The sequence below is a fragment of the Alosa pseudoharengus genome, unplaced genomic scaffold (assembly GCF_046254945.1).
Source record: "Alosa pseudoharengus isolate Yale_2024_CS ecotype anadromous, Long Island Sound unplaced genomic scaffold, YU_APseudo_1.1 YU_APseudo_1.1_scf_11, whole genome shotgun sequence".
NCBI classification, from domain to species: Eukaryota; Metazoa; Chordata; class Actinopteri; order Clupeiformes; family Clupeidae; genus Alosa; species Alosa pseudoharengus.
Genome location: NW_027468576.1, coordinates 15,964,876 through 15,982,649, shown reverse-complemented (window position 1 = coordinate 15,982,649; position 17,774 = coordinate 15,964,876). Strand labels below are relative to the sequence as shown.

The following is a 17,774-nucleotide window of genomic DNA, read 5'->3' as shown; positions in this document are numbered from 1 at the left end:
GATTATAGGCTACGCCTATAGATCTGAGGAATGCAACAGAGAGGGCCTAAGAGTGTGCTGGTGAAAGTAGTAGCTGGCTACTAATACAATCTGTGGTAGGTAATTAGCCTATGCTGCAAATAGGTTTGCACTTTATGTTTACATAGCCTACAACTTAGGGCCTAACAAGAAGAACAACAACACCTGTAGTAACGATTGTAATAGCCTAATTATAATAATAATAATAATAATAATAATAATAATAATAATAATAATAATAATGATACATACTAATCTTCCAATACCAATTATTATTATTATTTTATTATTATCATTATCATTATAATTATTAGCCTAAAATTATTATCATCGTCATCATCATCATTAAAAAGTTGCTCAAATAAATAGTGAAAATGTAGCCTTGATAATGAGCTGTGCGTGATCTTCTGCTGTCATGCAGTGTCTCTACTCCAGTTGGACCCCGCCTCCCTCTGCACACAAGCGACTGCAAACGAAGGATCCCAAATGGTAAAATGGCTGAGAAGCAGAAACACGAAGGCAGGGTTAAGATAGGACACTATATCCTCGGGGACACACTCGGAGTTGGGACCTTTGGGAAAGTGAAGAGTTAAGTGACTTCCTTTTTCTTTGTTCCATGCTCAGCTGTCATTAGATCATGACAAATAGTATGTTTTGTCCCTATTACAGTGTTGAACTTGCCGGTGGCTCGTGTACGCAGTATACCTAGGCTGGCTAACGTAGAAACACTCAAGCACGCAATCTATGCAACCAGTAAACTACGTAAATGCATACTAAGAATATCAGTAAATTGTACGAAACAATTCAGCACCAGAGCGCGATAGCCTGTTTTCTCATCATACTATAGCGCGTTAATGAGATGTATATAATTGATTGCAAGATACTCATGTCTTTAATTCGTTACCTGTCTGCTGGAAAGCACTAGGTCGTGTGATCTAGTAACCAATACTTTATTAGTGTTGGTAGATTCAACGACGGCTTTTACCAAGCCATAAATGTTTACGTACAGCGTCGGTAGATAAGCAGGTTATGATTAATGTAACCAAGTGTGTATGCCCTCTGATGTAGGCTACACACTTGCAGCTCTATCATTGGTAACTGCTATCGACTATGCCTAGATGGACTAATTTTCCTCACTGACAAGCTATGACCTTGCCTATTCGAAATACCCGTGAAAACACGACTTGTAGGTCGAAAAAATTATAGGCTAAATGTCACTAATTTGCACGGTATAGCCTAGGGACGCACTGCATTCGTCCTTATTAGCAGAGTAAACATGGCTTCGTGGTAACTTTTCAAAATAGAACTAGCCTGCGTAGTTAAGCTATTCATAGCAAATCAGTTTTCTTCAACATGAATGGGAGTCCTTGTGGCGAAGCTGATGTGAATGCTGCTCTGTTTTTTTAAATAAATTAAAGTAGTCTAGCCTGTTGACGTCGATTGATGTTTTCATCAAGAGCAGAAGGCCTGTGTACGTCAGCTACGTGAGCGCGCAGGTTTGGGCAGGTGTAACTATGATAGGCTACTATGTTGCTGTTCAACCACGGATAGCTGAAATTGCTTGATTTTGCCATTGGTGACAGTTTCACACCGAACCACGTCCAATGAAGAGTTCATCACTGTGACATAGCCAACACAAACTAACCTTGAAATCACAATGTCACGTCTACAGTGAAGGACACTGCTACCGTCACGCCTAGTCTATTCTTCCCTGAGGTCTTTACCATCCAAACGTAGGAAAGTACTGTATATTGACTAGGCCTACTCCTCTCAGACTTGTTACAATAAGCTACTTTTGATTAAGATAGGCTACTTTGTATGAAAATGTATAATCTTTATACCGAATAGACCTTTTGCATGGCAAAGGTGTCATTATTAACATATTAAATATGCGTCATGATTAAAACGTAATTAAATACAGCCACACGGACATAATCCTGTAACAACGCCTGTGCGTGTTTGAAGGGATTGTGGGAGTTTCTTTCTTTCTCTACATGACTGATTTCTAAACATGCTTACATAACAACCTAAGCCCAATTCGTGCTTTCAGCTACTTTATGTGATTGCAGCCTACTTACAAAGTTAGTCGTTTAGAGTCCTCCAAAATAATGAAAGTGAGCATGTTTGTTTTAGTATGGCACAAAGGGAGGGCTGTAAATGTGTGGCCTCAATGTATGTGTGTGTGTGTTTGTGTGCGTGCATGCGTGTGTGTGTGTGTGTGTAGTTGGAGAGCACCAACTAACTGGACACAAAGTTGCAGTGAAGATCCTTAATCGACAGAAGATCCGCAGTCTCGATGTGGTCGGCAAAATCAAACGTGAGATCCAGAATCTCAAGCTCTTTCGGCATCCCCACATCATCAAACTGTAAGTGGAATGACTTGACATAATGCTAGAAAATTCTGTCAAAGTGTGTGGGAAAAGTAATCAAGTTCGTTTATTACTCTAATCAGGCATATCCCGGAAGACATGTATACCACAGGGCTCACCCAAACACCATTCTCAGTCCTTACACACATAAATCCCATGTATGCCCCTGTCCAACCTGACATGGGATAGATAATATTTACTATCTACTATACTTCTATGATATCTAGTACTAGTTAACGGATCTGCTATCTCACATTTTCTTGTCTTAGTGGGTTTAGGCCTACTGTTTGCATGACTCTAGGATATTTTCAGCTCCAACTTATGGATTTCCCTTATCATAAAAGGTTCTTTGAAATTGTTTACAAAAGGTCTTTAGCCCTGCTTGCTGTTTATTTATGTTTTGAAGGTTTGATATTTATTCAAGCTACGCAACATATTACATAGTACTTTAGGAGTGTTATTCCTTGATTGAAAAGAGCAATGTGTTTTGACATACAGCTGTTATCAGTGGTTAGGTGCATGCTTTGAACTCTATATGTTACTATTAGTGCACTGATGTGTTGCCTTGGGAACTGCTGTGTGCTCTGAGAGCTCACAGCGGTGTTAGCGTACAGGGTTTTTTGAAGTCAGTTTTCATATAGCTCTTTCACACACACATTGTCATTTTATTGACACACACACACACCCACAGGAAACTGACTGGCTCCCAGCGAGGATGTTCAGCAAAATCAGCTCAGGAGAGGAACCTAATCCCTCTGAGATTTCCGATGTTTTGCGTGTGTGTTGTATTTTTTCCTCTCTCACACACACTGTCTCTATTTTTGCTCCCTCTTTCTCTCTCTTCTCTCTGCCCCCCTCCCCGAATCAAACACAAATACATATACAGGCACAGTTGAACCTGTACTGTCTTTTATCAATCTTTTCCCTCTCTTCTCCATTCTATTAACATGTTCCAATTCATTCTGTTCTTTACCTCATTGCACAAACATTCCTATTCTCCTCTGTCTGATGGCAATGACCTGTCAATGTTATTTTTAGGCCCATTGAAGACACTGACCAGACTTAGCTATGGCTGCTTCTTTACGAGTATGTGTGTGTGTATGCGTGTGTGTGTGTGTGGTGCATGTATACTGTATGTATTGTATGTGTATGTGAGTCTGTATGTGTGTATCTTCGAGTGTGTATGTTATATGTGGCACATGTATACAGTGTGTGTATATTTGACTGGGCAATAATATGTGTGTTTATGTGTTTGTAAGTGATTTGCATGCGGTAGTATATGTATATGTGCATGTGTGTATCTGTGGAATATGTGTGTGTATAGCCTATTAGTGTGCACTTGTGTGTTTGTGTGTGACGCACACAATTTTGCTAGTCTCACCCATCACAGGGAGCATGCTAGTATGGAAATGGTGTGTGTTGAAAGTGTTGAAAATTATAAATAGAAAGACCTGTAAAAGTATGTGAGCTATATAGACCTTTTATCTTGTCAGCGATTCTTTTTAAAGTATTTGGATCTTGTTTTCCTTGCTTGTCTTTTGGATCCAAATAAAATGTGTGTGTGTGTGTGTGTGTGTGTGTGTGTGTGTGTGTGTGTGTGTGTGTGTGTGGTAGGCACCTCGGTGCTGTCAGTGTTCTGCAGCTTCAGCAGCGGCGTGGGGAAGTCAGCTATAATAAGGCCTTTATCTGCACTCTCTCCCCGACAGCCTCAACATTTTCTTTTGCATTCGCCACAGCAGGCTCTCAGACACACAATGATGTCTCAGCACTGGACTGTGTGTGTGTGTGTGTGTGTATGTCTGTGTGTCTGTGTGTGTGTGTCTTGAGTCGCTGTATGTGAGTACATATCTTGAGTCTGTGTGTGTGTGTGTGTGTGTGTGTATGTGTGTGCGTGTGTGTGTGTGTGTGTCTGTGTGTGTGTGTGTGTGTCTGTGAGTGTGTGTGTGTGTGTGTGTGTGTGTGTGTCTGTGTGTGTGTCTGTGAGTGTGTGTGTGTTAGAGCCTGTCTGAATAGGGTCTCACTGTATATCTCTGAAGTGTTGTGAATGTCTGTCTCCTCTAATCAGTAGCCTTCCCATGACAGAGTAGCACTAGGTAGACAGATAGAGAAAGGAACCCTCAGTGGGGATGAGCGCGCTCCGCTTGACACGCCTAACCTTTTGCTCCGAAATCATACATCCATGTGTCAGGAGCATCACTAACCACTCAGATTCTCGGCTTGTCAAACAGGGCGGCTGGTTTTTTTCCAGCTCAGAGCAACAGCACCTTAATGAGAATGAACTTTTGTCAGGGAGCCAGTTAAAATGACATATTGAGTTAATAATGAGATGCATCCTTTGAAAGGCAGTTGGCATCTAAACGTTTTCTAATCTTAAAAATTGAATAAGCACTCCAAAGGAATTCATAGCTCTTCATCGTCATTTTATTGATAGGAAAATATATAATACATTCATTACATTATTATGAAACATGTCATGATTCACATTATGATGGTGGATGATGAATTGTTAAATCTATGGTTTTAAAATCTATGATATATTTTCAATTTGAGCTTTTCATTTTGAATTGTTATGGCTCGGCACTGGCATTAGTCTAATCAATGTATTGTACCTGTGTTTCAGGTATCAGGTGATCAGCACCCCCACAGATTTCTTCATGGTGATGGAGTATGTATCTGGTGGGGAGTTGTTTGACTATATCTGTAAGCACGGAAGGGTAAGCCACTCAATTCAGAGAACTTACATTAACCATGGGTCTTTCTGTATTAATGTGATGTCTGTTGTAGGAAAATACAATACAGTGTGATAGCACAATATTTTTTTTACTGCATTGGATGATGCATGAATACCTTATTCCCTATATTATTGTTCATTTCAATAATAATCATAATAAAACATAAAAAGAAAACATAAAACACACAAGGTAAAATCACTTAAAAATAAAGAATAATTAACATGAAAACATAAAGAACACAAGGTGGAATAATTAACAGACAGGTACAGAACTTAGTGCAGTAAGCAGAAGGCATCTGAGAACAGTTTGGTCTGAAGTGTAGATTTAAAACTGGCTACAGTTGGGGCCATTTTGATGTCTTCCGAAAGTGTGTTCCAGAGCTTTAACGCATAGCAGCTAAAAGCTGCTTCACCGTGTTTAGTTCTGACATGGTGACAGTTCCAGATGACTGTTGTGACTGTAGACATTTTACATGTACCGGTACATTTATTAATTTAGCAGATGCTTTTATCCAAAGCGACTTACATATGCCCCCAGAGCAACTCAGGGCTAAGTGCCTTGCTCGCAACGGTGGAAGCCAGGAATTGAACCCACAACTTTTCAGGCTACTGCAGTACAGTATGGCTACTATATAGCATGAAGACAGAGTGAAAGACTGAGGATCTGAGTATCCCGAGGATTAGCCTTTGCCCTCCTTCAGCCTCCTACTCCATACACCTTTTAACAAGGCCTCCTCTTATCCAATAATAGACAATACGTAGCAAGCTTCTTAAAAGTCCATGGAAAATAGCTAAAACGCCAGCTTCGAGTTTTAAACATAGCCGTCAACTCCACTTGTCTGCTCCTCCTGGGTGCAGTTTTCTGATGAGAGAAACAGTGATGTTATTGTATGTCATCATTGTATTACTAAGTATGTTTATGGTATTTAGTATGTTAATACTATAATTATTATTATGTAATTCTGAAGCACTAAACAGAAATTATTCAGTTAAATTAGTGTAATTTCCCAAACCCAGGAATTCATAATAAATGCTTGACACTTGAAGGTTTTGTTATGTTTGCTATGTTTTTGTATTCATGTACGAGAGCATGTGTGTGTGTGTGTGTGTGTGTGTGTGTTTGTGTGCTTTAATTAGCCCTTCTTATGTCATAGTAGGTGAGCCTTTGTATGCCCGTGTGTGTGTGTGTGTGTGTGTGTGTGTGTGTGTGTGTGTGTGTGTGTGTGTCTGTGAGTATTAACGGCGGCTCTCCCTTGGAGCAGGTGGAGGATAGTGAGGCACGGCGGCTCTTCCAGCAGATTATCTCCGGGGTGGATTACTGCCACAGACACATGGTGGTTCACCGGGACCTGAAACCTGAGAACGTCCTACTGGACGGCAGCATGAATGCCAAGATCGCCGACTTCGGTGAGAAAGAGTGGGGGGAGAAGCAGAAGGATAGAAAGAACGGGAGTTGGAAAGATTGCACAAGCCATCGACAATCAAAAAAGTGCATCCACCTCAACTGAAACTGTAGCTCCCCTCATACACCATAAAAAAAAAATTGGAGAAGAGACAGAGAGAGAGAGAGAGAGAGAGAAAGAGAGAGAGAGAGAGAGAGAGAGGAACACAAAAATATATAGACAACAATAATTAGATAGAGGGCTAGAGAAAAAAGGAAAAAGGATGAGAGGGAGAGGGGATGTGAATTGGTGAGTTGTTCAGTGATAGTGTCAGTGTTTTCTCTCCACTCTGGAAAGGGTCCTTTAGGGTCTGCTGTTATGTGATAGGTTTCAGGAGAGGACCATGCAACATTAAACTCCAGTGAAGTCCCAGGGAACACTGCGGAGGGTGAGGGCGTTATGGGGGGAAGTGTTTCCACACCCGCCGCTCTCACTGAGAGCAAAACAAACAAAAACAGGGTGGGGAGAGAAAGACTCCTTTACTTAGGAGTGATACATTATAAAGATATTATTAGGAGTGATACATTATAAAGATACATTATATGAGTGGTAAACATATATAAAGAGCTTTTCATTTCACTGACATTGACATTTGACAAAAACAGAAGTTGAACTTATTAATATAGTGTTATTGATAAAATAGGAAAGGTTATGAACGAATGTCTGGTATTATTTTGCAAAACCAGAATAAGGAGAACTGCTGGTATCTGACCATTCTAAACATCAAAATGAGAGAAAAAGAGAAAGCTTACATTTAGAAACAATCACACGGTCAGGATATCGGATGTCACTTCTACAAGTACCCCAGGCATATATTTGAACCTTTTTGAGCTCTTTAGTTATTTAGTTACTTAGGCTACTCGCAAAAGAAGCATTATAGCATTCGCATAACCGGCGTATTGTCATACAGAATGGACACTAGAAAATTTAAAATTGAACGAGGTTGACCGAGGTCCTCCGAAGTCCTCATTGTGACATAGTAAAAGGGGGCGGGGCTTGGGATCGGTCAAATTGCAACCTGTCTAGTCAAATGCTTGACCTCGCTGTGCACATAACCAGCTTGAACTGGAACTCAAGTCGAGTTTATGCTGTGCTAATCTCGCTAGCCACTCATTAGATCACACCTCTAGTTGCTACGGCAGCAACCAAACAAATTGACTGCTCTTTGGCCTGCTCTGTATAGACATCCCTGACGCTAATTAGGTTTGGTTGACTCAATTTTCATTGGCAGGCCTGTCCAACATGATGTCAGACGGGGAGTTCCTGAGGACCAGCTGCGGGTCTCCCAATTACGCTGCCCCAGAGGTCATCTCCGGAAGGTTAGAGGTCATGACCTCCGCAAAGGAGGAGCATTTTACTGCAATATATATGTGATACATATGGGGCCCATTTGTTTGATTTGAAGTGTGTTCACCGAGGAAACATCTTTAAATGGAAGACCGGAATGTTATCTAGCTGGCTAGCTGTTTTATGTAACATGTAACAGCTGTCCTTGTTGTCATAGGCCCTAAATCAGTCAATGAATTAATTATTGGCTAAATAAACTCATGCATCTGCTAACTACTGATGGCTCCACAAGAATAACATTTTACCACAAAGAGAAGAAATAAATGTCTTTATTGACACGTTGTTATACCCTGATAGCATTTTAAAAGATACTCAAATACACTTTCAGGATGTGAAAAGAATGAATATATGGGTCTTAATGGCTACCTGAGACCACATTGCTGACCATCACAAGAGGGTCTGTTCTGTTTCTTGTGCAATATTCTGCATGCAACTGTGTGCTCATGACTGCTGCATCTCTCCCAGGCTGTATGCTGGCCCCGAGGTGGACATCTGGAGCTGCGGCGTCATCCTCTACGCGCTGCTGTGTGGGACGCTGCCCTTTGATGACGAGCACGTGCCCACTCTCTTCAAGAAGATCCGCGGCGGGGTCTTCTACATCCCCGAGCACCTCAACCGCTCGGTGGCCAGCCTCCTGATGCTCATGCTGCAGGTGGACCCGCTGAAGAGAGCCACCATCAAAGACATCAGGTGAGAGGAACATGTCACATCACATTACATCTACATCTATTCATTTAGCAGACGCTCTTATCCAAAGTGACTTACAGAGTGAACAAACACAAATCATTGGAAGCTACAATGCAGAGGAAACCTTAGGTCACAATAAATACTGCAACAATAAATATCACAGTGCCAGTACTGGACCTGCCTAGGATGTCCTGCTAGTGGTGAATAGTGGCTAGTGGCTTTTTTCGACTCCTGTGAGCGCCCAAAGCGCTTTACATTGTCATGCCTCACATTCACCCATTCACACACACACTCACACACCGATGGTGGAGGCTGCTATGCAAGGCGTCAACCTGCTCATCGGGAGCACTGGGGTTAAGTGTCTTGCTCAAGGACACTTCGACAGGGTCAGGAGGAGTTGGGCTCGAACTAGCAACCTTCTCAGTTGCTGGACGACTCCTCTAGCTCCTGAGCCACTGTCGCCCCGTGGTTGTAATTTAATACACCCTTACACAAGTTTAAAACTGTGCCAGCGTTAAAGTCAATGTGCAATTTTAAATGTATTTGTAGTAGGTATACTGAACTATGCTATTTATAACACTCAGTACACAGGGCGTTCACTTATTTTCCTATGAACATAATGAACACAAATTCATCAAAGAGGAAACAATGATCAAATATATTCAATGAATATAGCATGTCAGAAAGAAGAACAAAGAAAAAACATGCATTCCCATGTATAGCCCATCACTGTGTATTAACCTCATAGCTGAGGACATTTAGCAAAATCAATGTATAAACCTCAGTTAATAGAAAGGAAATGAAGGGTATGTCTGTGGTTGTCTGTGATTGTGTCTGTGGTTGCAGTGGTGAACTGAACTACCAGGCCACTTTCTAAGACTCCTAACTGTCCTTCCAGAGAGCACGAGTGGTTCAAGCAGGACCTGCCGGGCTACCTGTTCCCTGAGGACCCGTCGTACGACGCCACGGTGGTGGACGAGGACGCGGTACGCGAGGTGTGCGAGAAGTTCGAGTGCCCCGAGTCGGAGGTGATGAGCAGCCTGTACAGCGGCGACCCGCAGGACCAGCTGGCGGTGGCCTACCACCTCATCATCGACAACCGGCGCATCATGAACCAGGCCAGCGAGTTCTACCTGGCCTCCAGCCCGCCCACGGGCTCCTTCATCGAGGAAGGCATGCCGCTGCCGCCGGGGGTCAAGCCGCACCCCGAGCGCATGCCGCCACTGCTGGTTGACAGCCCCAAAGCGCGCTGCCCACTCGATGCGCTCAACACCACCAAGCCCAAGCCGCTGGCCGTCAAGAAGGCCAAATGGCACCTGGGCATCCGGAGCCAGAGTAAACCCTATGACATCATGGCCGAGGTGTACCGTGCCATGAGGCAGCTAGAGTTCGACTGGAAGGCGAGTGCTGGAGTTAGGGGGGACAATTTACATCAAGAGGTCCTCACATAGACAATAGAACATAGTTCATAAGTAGTTCACATGAATACTGTAATATACCGTGTGATATACTGTATTTGCCACCAAAGGCACAGATTGCCTTTAGGTCATCATAACTTATAAAAACTAAAGTAATTTGGAACTCCATAACAATAACTGCTGAGGTTTGAAAAATGTTTATGTTTTTTGTGTTTAATTCACACAAAAATTGTTATTGTGCATACCGGATATATTAAGTAATAACACTGTGTATATGTCAATCACACATCACAGAATATGAAATGCAGTGCACTGGTTGTCTGCTGGAAATGGCATGTTTTTATCTTTTGTAGGTTGTGAACCCGTACCACCTGCGTGTCCGAAGGAAGAACCCAGTAACAGGCAATTTTGTGAAGATGAGTCTACAGCTCTATCAAGTGGACAACCGCAGTTACCTGCTGGACTTCAAGAGCATCGATGGTAATAAACGCCAAGTCCTCTAAGGCTGCTGAAAGCATTAGCGCTAGCATTAGCGCTGCATTAGCGCTGATTATATAGACACATAACTAAGTCACATGAGCACAGCAATATATACTGTATATGATAATCACTTTGCTTTTCCTTACTGGTCACTTTATTTCTGCCGTATCAGGTTTTTTAATAGGCCGTATTCACTTATTGTTCAACACCTTTTATTCCAATTTTGCAGAAAGGCGCTATATAAATAAAATTTGATGGATTGATTGATTTGATTTATTTAATGACAGCAATTAATGATGTTCATAAAATCATATGCATCAATATTCTGCTCTCTCCGATTCATTGTTTTCAGATGACATCATTGAGCAGAAGTCCGGCTCGTCTACGCCGCAGCGTTCTGGCTCCATCGCCGGTCTCCACCGGCAACGCCTGAGTATTGACTCAGCATCAGTCGCCATGGAGATGCCCCAGCTCAGCAGCTCCCTGCCCGGCTCGCTGACGGGCAGTTCGCCGATGCTGGCGCCGCGACAGGGCAGCCACACCATGGACTTCTTTGAGATGTGCGCCAGCCTCATCACCACCCTGGCACGCTGAGAGGCCAGATGCCAGTCAGCCAGCCGGTCTGACCGGCCAGTGCCCAGGTAGCTGGCGTGCCTCATGGGCAGAGGTCATTCGGGGCTGCCAACAACCCTACCAGGGGCACAGATAGCCTGCAAGTCATTGTCATCCCTCCTTCCCCCCCTCTCTTCCTCCCTCCCTCTCTCTCTCTTCCTCCCTCCCTCTCTCCCCCATCCACAATCATGCTTTGCTGCTGAACATGTCATCACTGTAGCAATGCAGGACCTTCAGATTTGAACAAGAAAGGGTTCGACAGGAGTTCACTTCTTTTTTTTCTCTCTGGTTTTTATATACTTTTATCTTTTGTAAAAGATTCCGATTATGTACAACATGATGTATGATGACACTATATTTCTATTACGATTTAGATTTCTTTTCATAGAGACACAGAGGCTGATTTAAATCGCATACCAAAAAAAAAATTAAGTTTATACATGCAAATGAGGAAGAGATCATAGTTTTGTTTTAGTATGCAGATTCATATTTATTTTTTCGAGGAATGTTTTTTAGAATATAGAATATAGTTACCTTATTTTAAGCACCTAGTGAAGGTGTGGCTATACGACCTTAAATATTTTTAGTGAGCTGAAATATGTGTGAGGGACGCAGTAGTCCTCAAGGTTAAAGCCAGTGAGGTACAAGGCAATATTGTGTGGAAAAAACGGATGCAAACAGGCTACAGACGGCTACATTAGGCACACACCCCTTCCCTTTTAATGACAGCGAAAGCACAGAGATTTGCCCTGGCATATGAACAGTACATGGCTATGCCTGAGTTATCATGCTGATATGTTTCAGTTACTGTATATATGAGAGTCTTGGATTCTCTCTTTAATTTTTGTTTTAAACTTTCTTTTGTTTACTTTTTCAATTATTCTCTCAAATTCTGAACACTAGACTGGCACACAATCTTCTGACACACAGATCAAAGGTACTCTAAGATGTCTGTGCACAAAGTAAAAAAGTACATGCTCTTGTTGTCAGCATAGCACTGTTTGAAATTGACAGGTTATATAGCTAGTGAGGACCACATGAAGATACTCTGTGGTTTGTCATAGTATAACATATATCATAATCTTATATAATGCAATGTAGACATTATACAACAGTAGAATAGATGGAGTCATACAGAATGTGAAAGCACCATATGCTAGAATGGATCTGACAAGGTTTTCTTGCAACCTGAGTGAAATGTAACAGTGCTATGCTGTAATTGCGGCAATTAATTCACAACCCCTTCACAACATTTTAAACGAAGGATAAAGGTGGTGTGTGTGTGTGTGTGTGTGTAGCCTCCTCGTAAGCCTTGGAAGGAAACACAAGCCAAGGGCCAAAAAAAAAATAAGAGCCTCGGTAACCTTCCTCCAGTTGCCTTAAAAGGAAAAAAATCGATGTGTGTTGTCGTTTGACTGAGAATACATCATTGTTTCATTGTGATCTTGAAGTAGAGATTATTTGTTAGCGCTGTTTATTTATGTACACTATTTAACCTCACATGGGAATTGTTACTGTGAATCCAAATGACTAAAGAGGTGGGTGGGTTTTATTTTAGTTTGTTTTTCTGTGCCAACAACTTAGCCGACTAAGTCACCACAGAAACAGGCAAAGGGGTGCAAAGATGTTGGGGATGAAAGATTGCCACTAACGTGCTTCCAGGCTAAGGGGGCCTTAGCTAATGGAAGCCTTTAACAGACAGTTTCAAACTAGTTTCCCAGGACATGGCTAGTCCTTGCAAATGGATTAGCTGTTTATGTCAAACTCTAGTAGGCGTATCAGTAGTAAAAATGAATGCACGTACAAGCCAACTATGCAGTGTGTGAAGTGTATGTTTATGATTGGTTTTGATTTGTACATTTAATTAAACCAGTTGTAAACATACAATTCTAAAGTAGACTATGTGTATGTTATATTGCAACTTGCAATCTATGTAGTCTCCATCCGTGTAGAATCAAAATAAGTTGTAAGTAAGTTGGATGTATAGCGCCCTCACCTGGCCAGTGTGTGTATGGCATTGCTAATAGTCTGGGACCCTTCTTATCTGTATAGAGTGGGTAAAGGGTTTTGTTGAGAGAATGGTACTGTTTGTCTGTGTGTTTGCAACGTTCAAATGTACTGTATGGTAACAAAAAGAGATTATTCATTGTCAACATACCAGTTTAAACTGAATGTAAAGTTATTTAAAAGCACTGGAGCTTACAGTAAGAGTTAGTCAGTCAGTCAGTCAGTCAGTCAGTCAGTGAGTGGGACAAAATGGTGTCTATCATATCAGAGGGATTTGACCGTTTTGTTCAGCTGAAGCCTTCATGTGTTTCCTTAAGCGCTGTTGTTTGTGTGTGTGTGTGTGTGTGTGTGTGTGTGTGTGTGTGTGTGTGTGTGTGTAGGCCTGTGCATTACTACAGTACAATTTGGGAGGCAGATTTGACTTTTCTGAATAAGTGCTCTGGACTGAGATGGTACACTGTACCAAAGGCCAGATGAGAATACTATAATCCCATAGCCATACTTGTCAGTTGTGAAGTTGTCATGGCAATGGATTCACTTCAAAGTGTGATCTCACAATACCAAATAGTCAGAGGAAGTTTCATTGAAACATCGCCCTCTGATGCTCTGTATTTGCAACTACACTTCACAATGACTTTACTTAACTATTTACTTTAGAGTGAGAGAGGTAAAATAGAATATATTGCAACCTTCGTAACTTGTTTATATGTCATCAGATTGATATGAGGGATGTTCATATTTTCATTACTTCTATAAAGGACAAAGGTGTTAAACAATGATGTCAGTTGTAGGCCTACACATGTATGTACACCTGCATAACATGCCACAAAGCATCCCTCTCTCTCACTACAGCTGTTTGAGTAAGTGTGCTGTGTCTTTTATGTTGGTAGCCATGTTGGCTGTGTCTCAGTCCCTCTCTCCATGGACAGGAGAGAGACGCTTTCCTGATGTGGAGTGAACTGCTGTTTTGTGTGCCCCTGTGTTTTGTGGGTTTTCTGAGAAAGTTGTTTTCTATGGTTGTTCTCTCTTGTCTCTTTGCTGTGTGTGTTTGTGTGTGTGTGTGTGTGTATGTTTGTTTGTGTGTGTGATCTCTATTTCACGTGTTATGCACTGCATGGTGTTACTGTTCTGATTTGCACTTTAATAAGTATTTATTGTATTAAAAATAAAGACGTCTATAATCAAGATTGTGGGCTTGTGGTGTGGTCTCAACGTCTGTCTTTGTTTTGAGTCTGAGGAACATAATATAGGAAATCCCCATTCCATCCCTTTTCAACGTGCTGAGTAAATACCCATTTAGCGCTAATGGGGTACCCAAAACCGACAAAAACAGTATAACATGCCGATCAGGGATGTCTCCATTTTCCTTATTAGAAGTCAATGTGGCATCACTGAGTTTGAAGCTCTTGTTTTAAGGTAGAATTACATCATGTTGCTTTAAACTGAGAATAGTTCAATTGATGAAATCTCCCTACATATACTTCCTTGTCAATCTGATTATTTTATCTGTGTGGGAATATAATACTGCATGAAACATCTTTTAAAGATGTTTGGTCTTTGTTTCCTTCCATAACCTAAATTAAGTTGTTATCTTGTTATGGGGGAGGCTTCAGGACTTACAGTACACACAAAAGTACATTGGAACAAATGCAGGGTTAGCACAACACACCCATATTATACAGTACCCTCAGGCAAATCTGTCATTTGTCATCTACACATAGCAAATTCTGACTTACAGTTAAAGTTTACAAAGTTCAATGATTATAATAATAAAGGGATAAGAATAATTAAATGGTTTGCTTATTATGTTGATTATAGCCTAACTAAGGGTGCAATTAGATAGATCTCAATTCAGAATGACAATCTGATGTAGGTGTTAACAGATCATTAGAGTCTGAGAATGGTTTAAATAAATGGCAGAATAATCAATGCAGTATTCATGTTTATTACAATATGTAAAAGAACATTTAATACAAAAGTATTCATCCAATCTATATAGAAACACCTGACAGATATTCCATGGAAGTTGTATGACTCAATACCTATTGATACTCATGTAGCATATATCCTATTGATACTCATGTAACATATAACATCGATCCTTAATACATATTTATCCATCTCATTCTCTGTCCCTTTCTCTTTCACACACAGAAGACATGACGATATAAAAATGTACATAATACACCAGCATGCACATACAATACATAGTCACATTTGCATTTGTTTGATAAACAATGGCGAATCGGCGTCTGCGCCTTAACTTTGTGATGTTTTGCCTGGTGCGTGAACTCCAAAGGTTGAGTACAGTAGAAAAAAAGCAGAGGCGCACTCAAGGGCTTGAATCTAATACAAATTTGTATTTGAGAGCCGAGGTTTTTTCAACAAGTCTACAGACAAAGTAGTCCCAGTTTTTTGTCTGTAGACTTGTTGAAAAAACCTCGGCTCTCAAATACAAATTTTTATTAGAATCAAGCCCTTGAGTGCGCCTCTGCTTTTTTTCTACATTTGTTTGATAAAGAATGACATATTTTAGAACATAGACCAGGGAGATCACTGCAAAAGTTCCATTATGCACCGGGCATAGAGGATTCCGAGGAACAGGTTCTTCTTGTGACAGCTATATCTGGACCCAGTCCCCAGACAACTCACTTCACCATATATCACCGAAGGCCTTTCCACACATGTCGTAAAAGAAAAGTGGCTACTATAGCAGGGAAACCTCTAATCAGATAATCTCCAGGGGGAAAGTGAACCCATCCACTCCACTCCCTCCCTCCAGGACATGAGCGTGGGTCTATAATGCGTGCAAGTGTTTGGCTCACATGACATCCGAGGCATCCCAGCCATGACTGATATGTTTACCCAGCTCAGGCAGGTATAGAGACACATGACTGATGATTCACAGTAGAGTTATTTTCGCTGCTCATCTGCAGCATGCTAACTGGATGGGGGTAAAACATTGCATTCAATTAAAATGAGATTCAATTACAAATGGAAAGAAAAATATAGAATGAATATATATATTATATGAAGTATAGTAACTGTCAAAGTATTAAGTTGTCACTGACTGATCTTTTCCCCTATCATCATATAAGTGTCACTTGAAGAGGGTTTCAACTATAATCTATGGGAAGATTTTTATCCCTGATTGTTTTGTGTATTGAGTGATTTATGACATTGAGTGTTTTATGATAAACTGTTTTGTCTTTTCTGACAAGATAAGATTTTTTTTAATCTTATAGAGGGCGCAGTCGTCTGGCCTACATACTTACTTGCTATACGTGTATAGAGATTCCTCAGTGATGACGTCGGCATAAAGGTCTGGCGGTGGCAAGACCTCTATGTCAGGGACTTCGGGGTTAACTTCCTCTGTAAAGCTTCAACAGAAAAGAACAACAAAGAGCTAAAGACACGCAAAGCCGACACGGAGCCAAGAGCAAAGCCACCTGGACCTACAGCAACAACAATGGGACATTTTACCCTGCAGAACGCAGCTATGTTGCTGAACCAGTGGGACTGCAGTCCAAGGCTGAGCAGTTGCACAACATCAGAATGCCAGAGTGTGCGACTCTTGTTGACTATGTGTGTGTGTGTGTGTGTGTGTGTGTGTGTGTGTGTGTGTGTGTGTGTGTGTGTGTGTGTGTGTGTGTGTTAGTGTGTGTTGGTGGGTAGGGGATTTTTAGTGGAAGACCTACCTGCTGGTCAAATGGACTTCAGTGCCTGTAAGCCAATAAGGAAGAAAAAGCATTAAGTAACGCGAGGGTGTAACACAAGCTAAAATGTCATGTTTATTTTTACACACGTCCCCGATACATTCCCAAATGCTATGTGTAAAGCAACCTCAGTGCTTTTAGCCACATATCTTCTGTGACAGTAAAGCAAAAGGCTATCAGACCATAAACAAGCTGCTCGCAAGGGATGGACTTACTTGGCTTGTTCTCCTTTCTTCAGGAGGAGATGGATAAAGCAAGGAAAGAAAAAGGCAGACGGTCAGTAAATCACATACTCAAGGGTGTGGTATTGTGACATTAAAGACAGTCTGCACAGAAGGAGATGGTAGATAAGAGACTCACATTGGGTTGTTGTCAAGCGTGGTGTCATCAGATGCAGGCTGCTTAAAAAAGGTAGACAGTTTCTGAAGTGCTTCGTGTCGAGCACTGCAATAAAAGTCAGCTCAGTTAAAGCCAAACACGCATTGCATGCCAGGTATCAGCACAGCTCAGCTTCACGGACGAAATATCATCTGATGATTTAACAACTACAGGGTGAACACTATGATATAGCAGAGCTCAAACAATAGGGCAAGAAGTGGAAGTCCTGGAGGGGCTCTATGACAGAGGTCTAATGGGATATCGAAAGAGAAAGAGAGAAAGGGAGAGAGAGAGAGAGAGAGAGAGAGAGAGAGAGAGAGATTCATAGCATGTCAAGGCCACCCAAGTCCTATGCACACATGCAGACCAGGTCTTTCCAGATTGACAGAGAGAGACAGGGGGAGGAAGGGAGAGAGAGAGAGGTGGATAAAGATGGAGAGAGCCTTACTGCATTTGTGGGTTCTCGGTGTTGGCATCACTTAGGTTATGTTCTAGAGACTCTGGCTCTGCGCTCACTAGAAAAGTCCAAATTATATAATAAGACCACACTAGTCAATAGTTGAAAGTTA

The 17,774-nt window shown here is 41.5% G+C and overlaps 2 protein-coding genes across 2 annotated transcripts in view; one reads left to right on the top strand and one right to left on the bottom strand.

The window, feature by feature from the left end:
• The first annotated feature begins 491 nt into the window (after window positions 1-491).
• On the top strand, window positions 492-14,298 carry prkaa2 (protein kinase, AMP-activated, alpha 2 catalytic subunit). Its single transcript, XM_076278121.1, has 9 exons — window positions 492-606; window positions 2,243-2,384; window positions 5,008-5,101; window positions 6,381-6,525; window positions 7,792-7,879; window positions 8,373-8,597; window positions 9,493-9,994; window positions 10,366-10,492; window positions 10,845-14,298. Exons 1-9 carry the CDS (start codon window positions 513-515, stop codon window positions 11,084-11,086), a joined length of 1,659 nt encoding a protein of 552 aa, XP_076134236.1. The 5' UTR covers window positions 492-512; the 3' UTR covers window positions 11,087-14,298.
• A 1,285-nt stretch (window positions 14,299-15,583) lies between these two features.
• The window catches only part of LOC143116802 (uncharacterized), a 12,207-nt gene continuing 10,016 nt past the window's right edge, over window positions 15,584-17,774 (bottom strand). The window contains exons 14-19 of the mRNA XM_076278120.1: window positions 17,654-17,720; window positions 17,188-17,271; window positions 17,043-17,059; window positions 16,810-16,834; window positions 16,387-16,491; window positions 15,584-16,055 (exon numbers count right to left, since the gene is read on the bottom strand). Coding sequence (XP_076134235.1) covers window positions 16,052-16,055; window positions 16,387-16,491; window positions 16,810-16,834; window positions 17,043-17,059; window positions 17,188-17,271; window positions 17,654-17,720 — 302 coding nt within the window. The 3' untranslated portion in view covers window positions 15,584-16,051. The remainder of the gene's footprint in view (window positions 16,056-16,386; window positions 16,492-16,809; window positions 16,835-17,042; window positions 17,060-17,187; window positions 17,272-17,653; window positions 17,721-17,774) is intronic.

Coding starts and splice junctions, on each gene's coding strand:
- prkaa2 (XM_076278121.1), top strand. CDS start 513: ATGGCTGAGAAGCAGAAACACGAAGGCAGGGTTAAGATAGGACACTAT. Junction 7,880..8,372: donor CCAGAGGTCATCTCCGGAAG/GTTAGAGGTCAT, acceptor CATCTCTCCCAG/GCTGTATGCTGGCCCCGAGG. Junction 9,995..10,365: donor AGCTAGAGTTCGACTGGAAG/GCGAGTGCTGGA, acceptor TATCTTTTGTAG/GTTGTGAACCCGTACCACCT.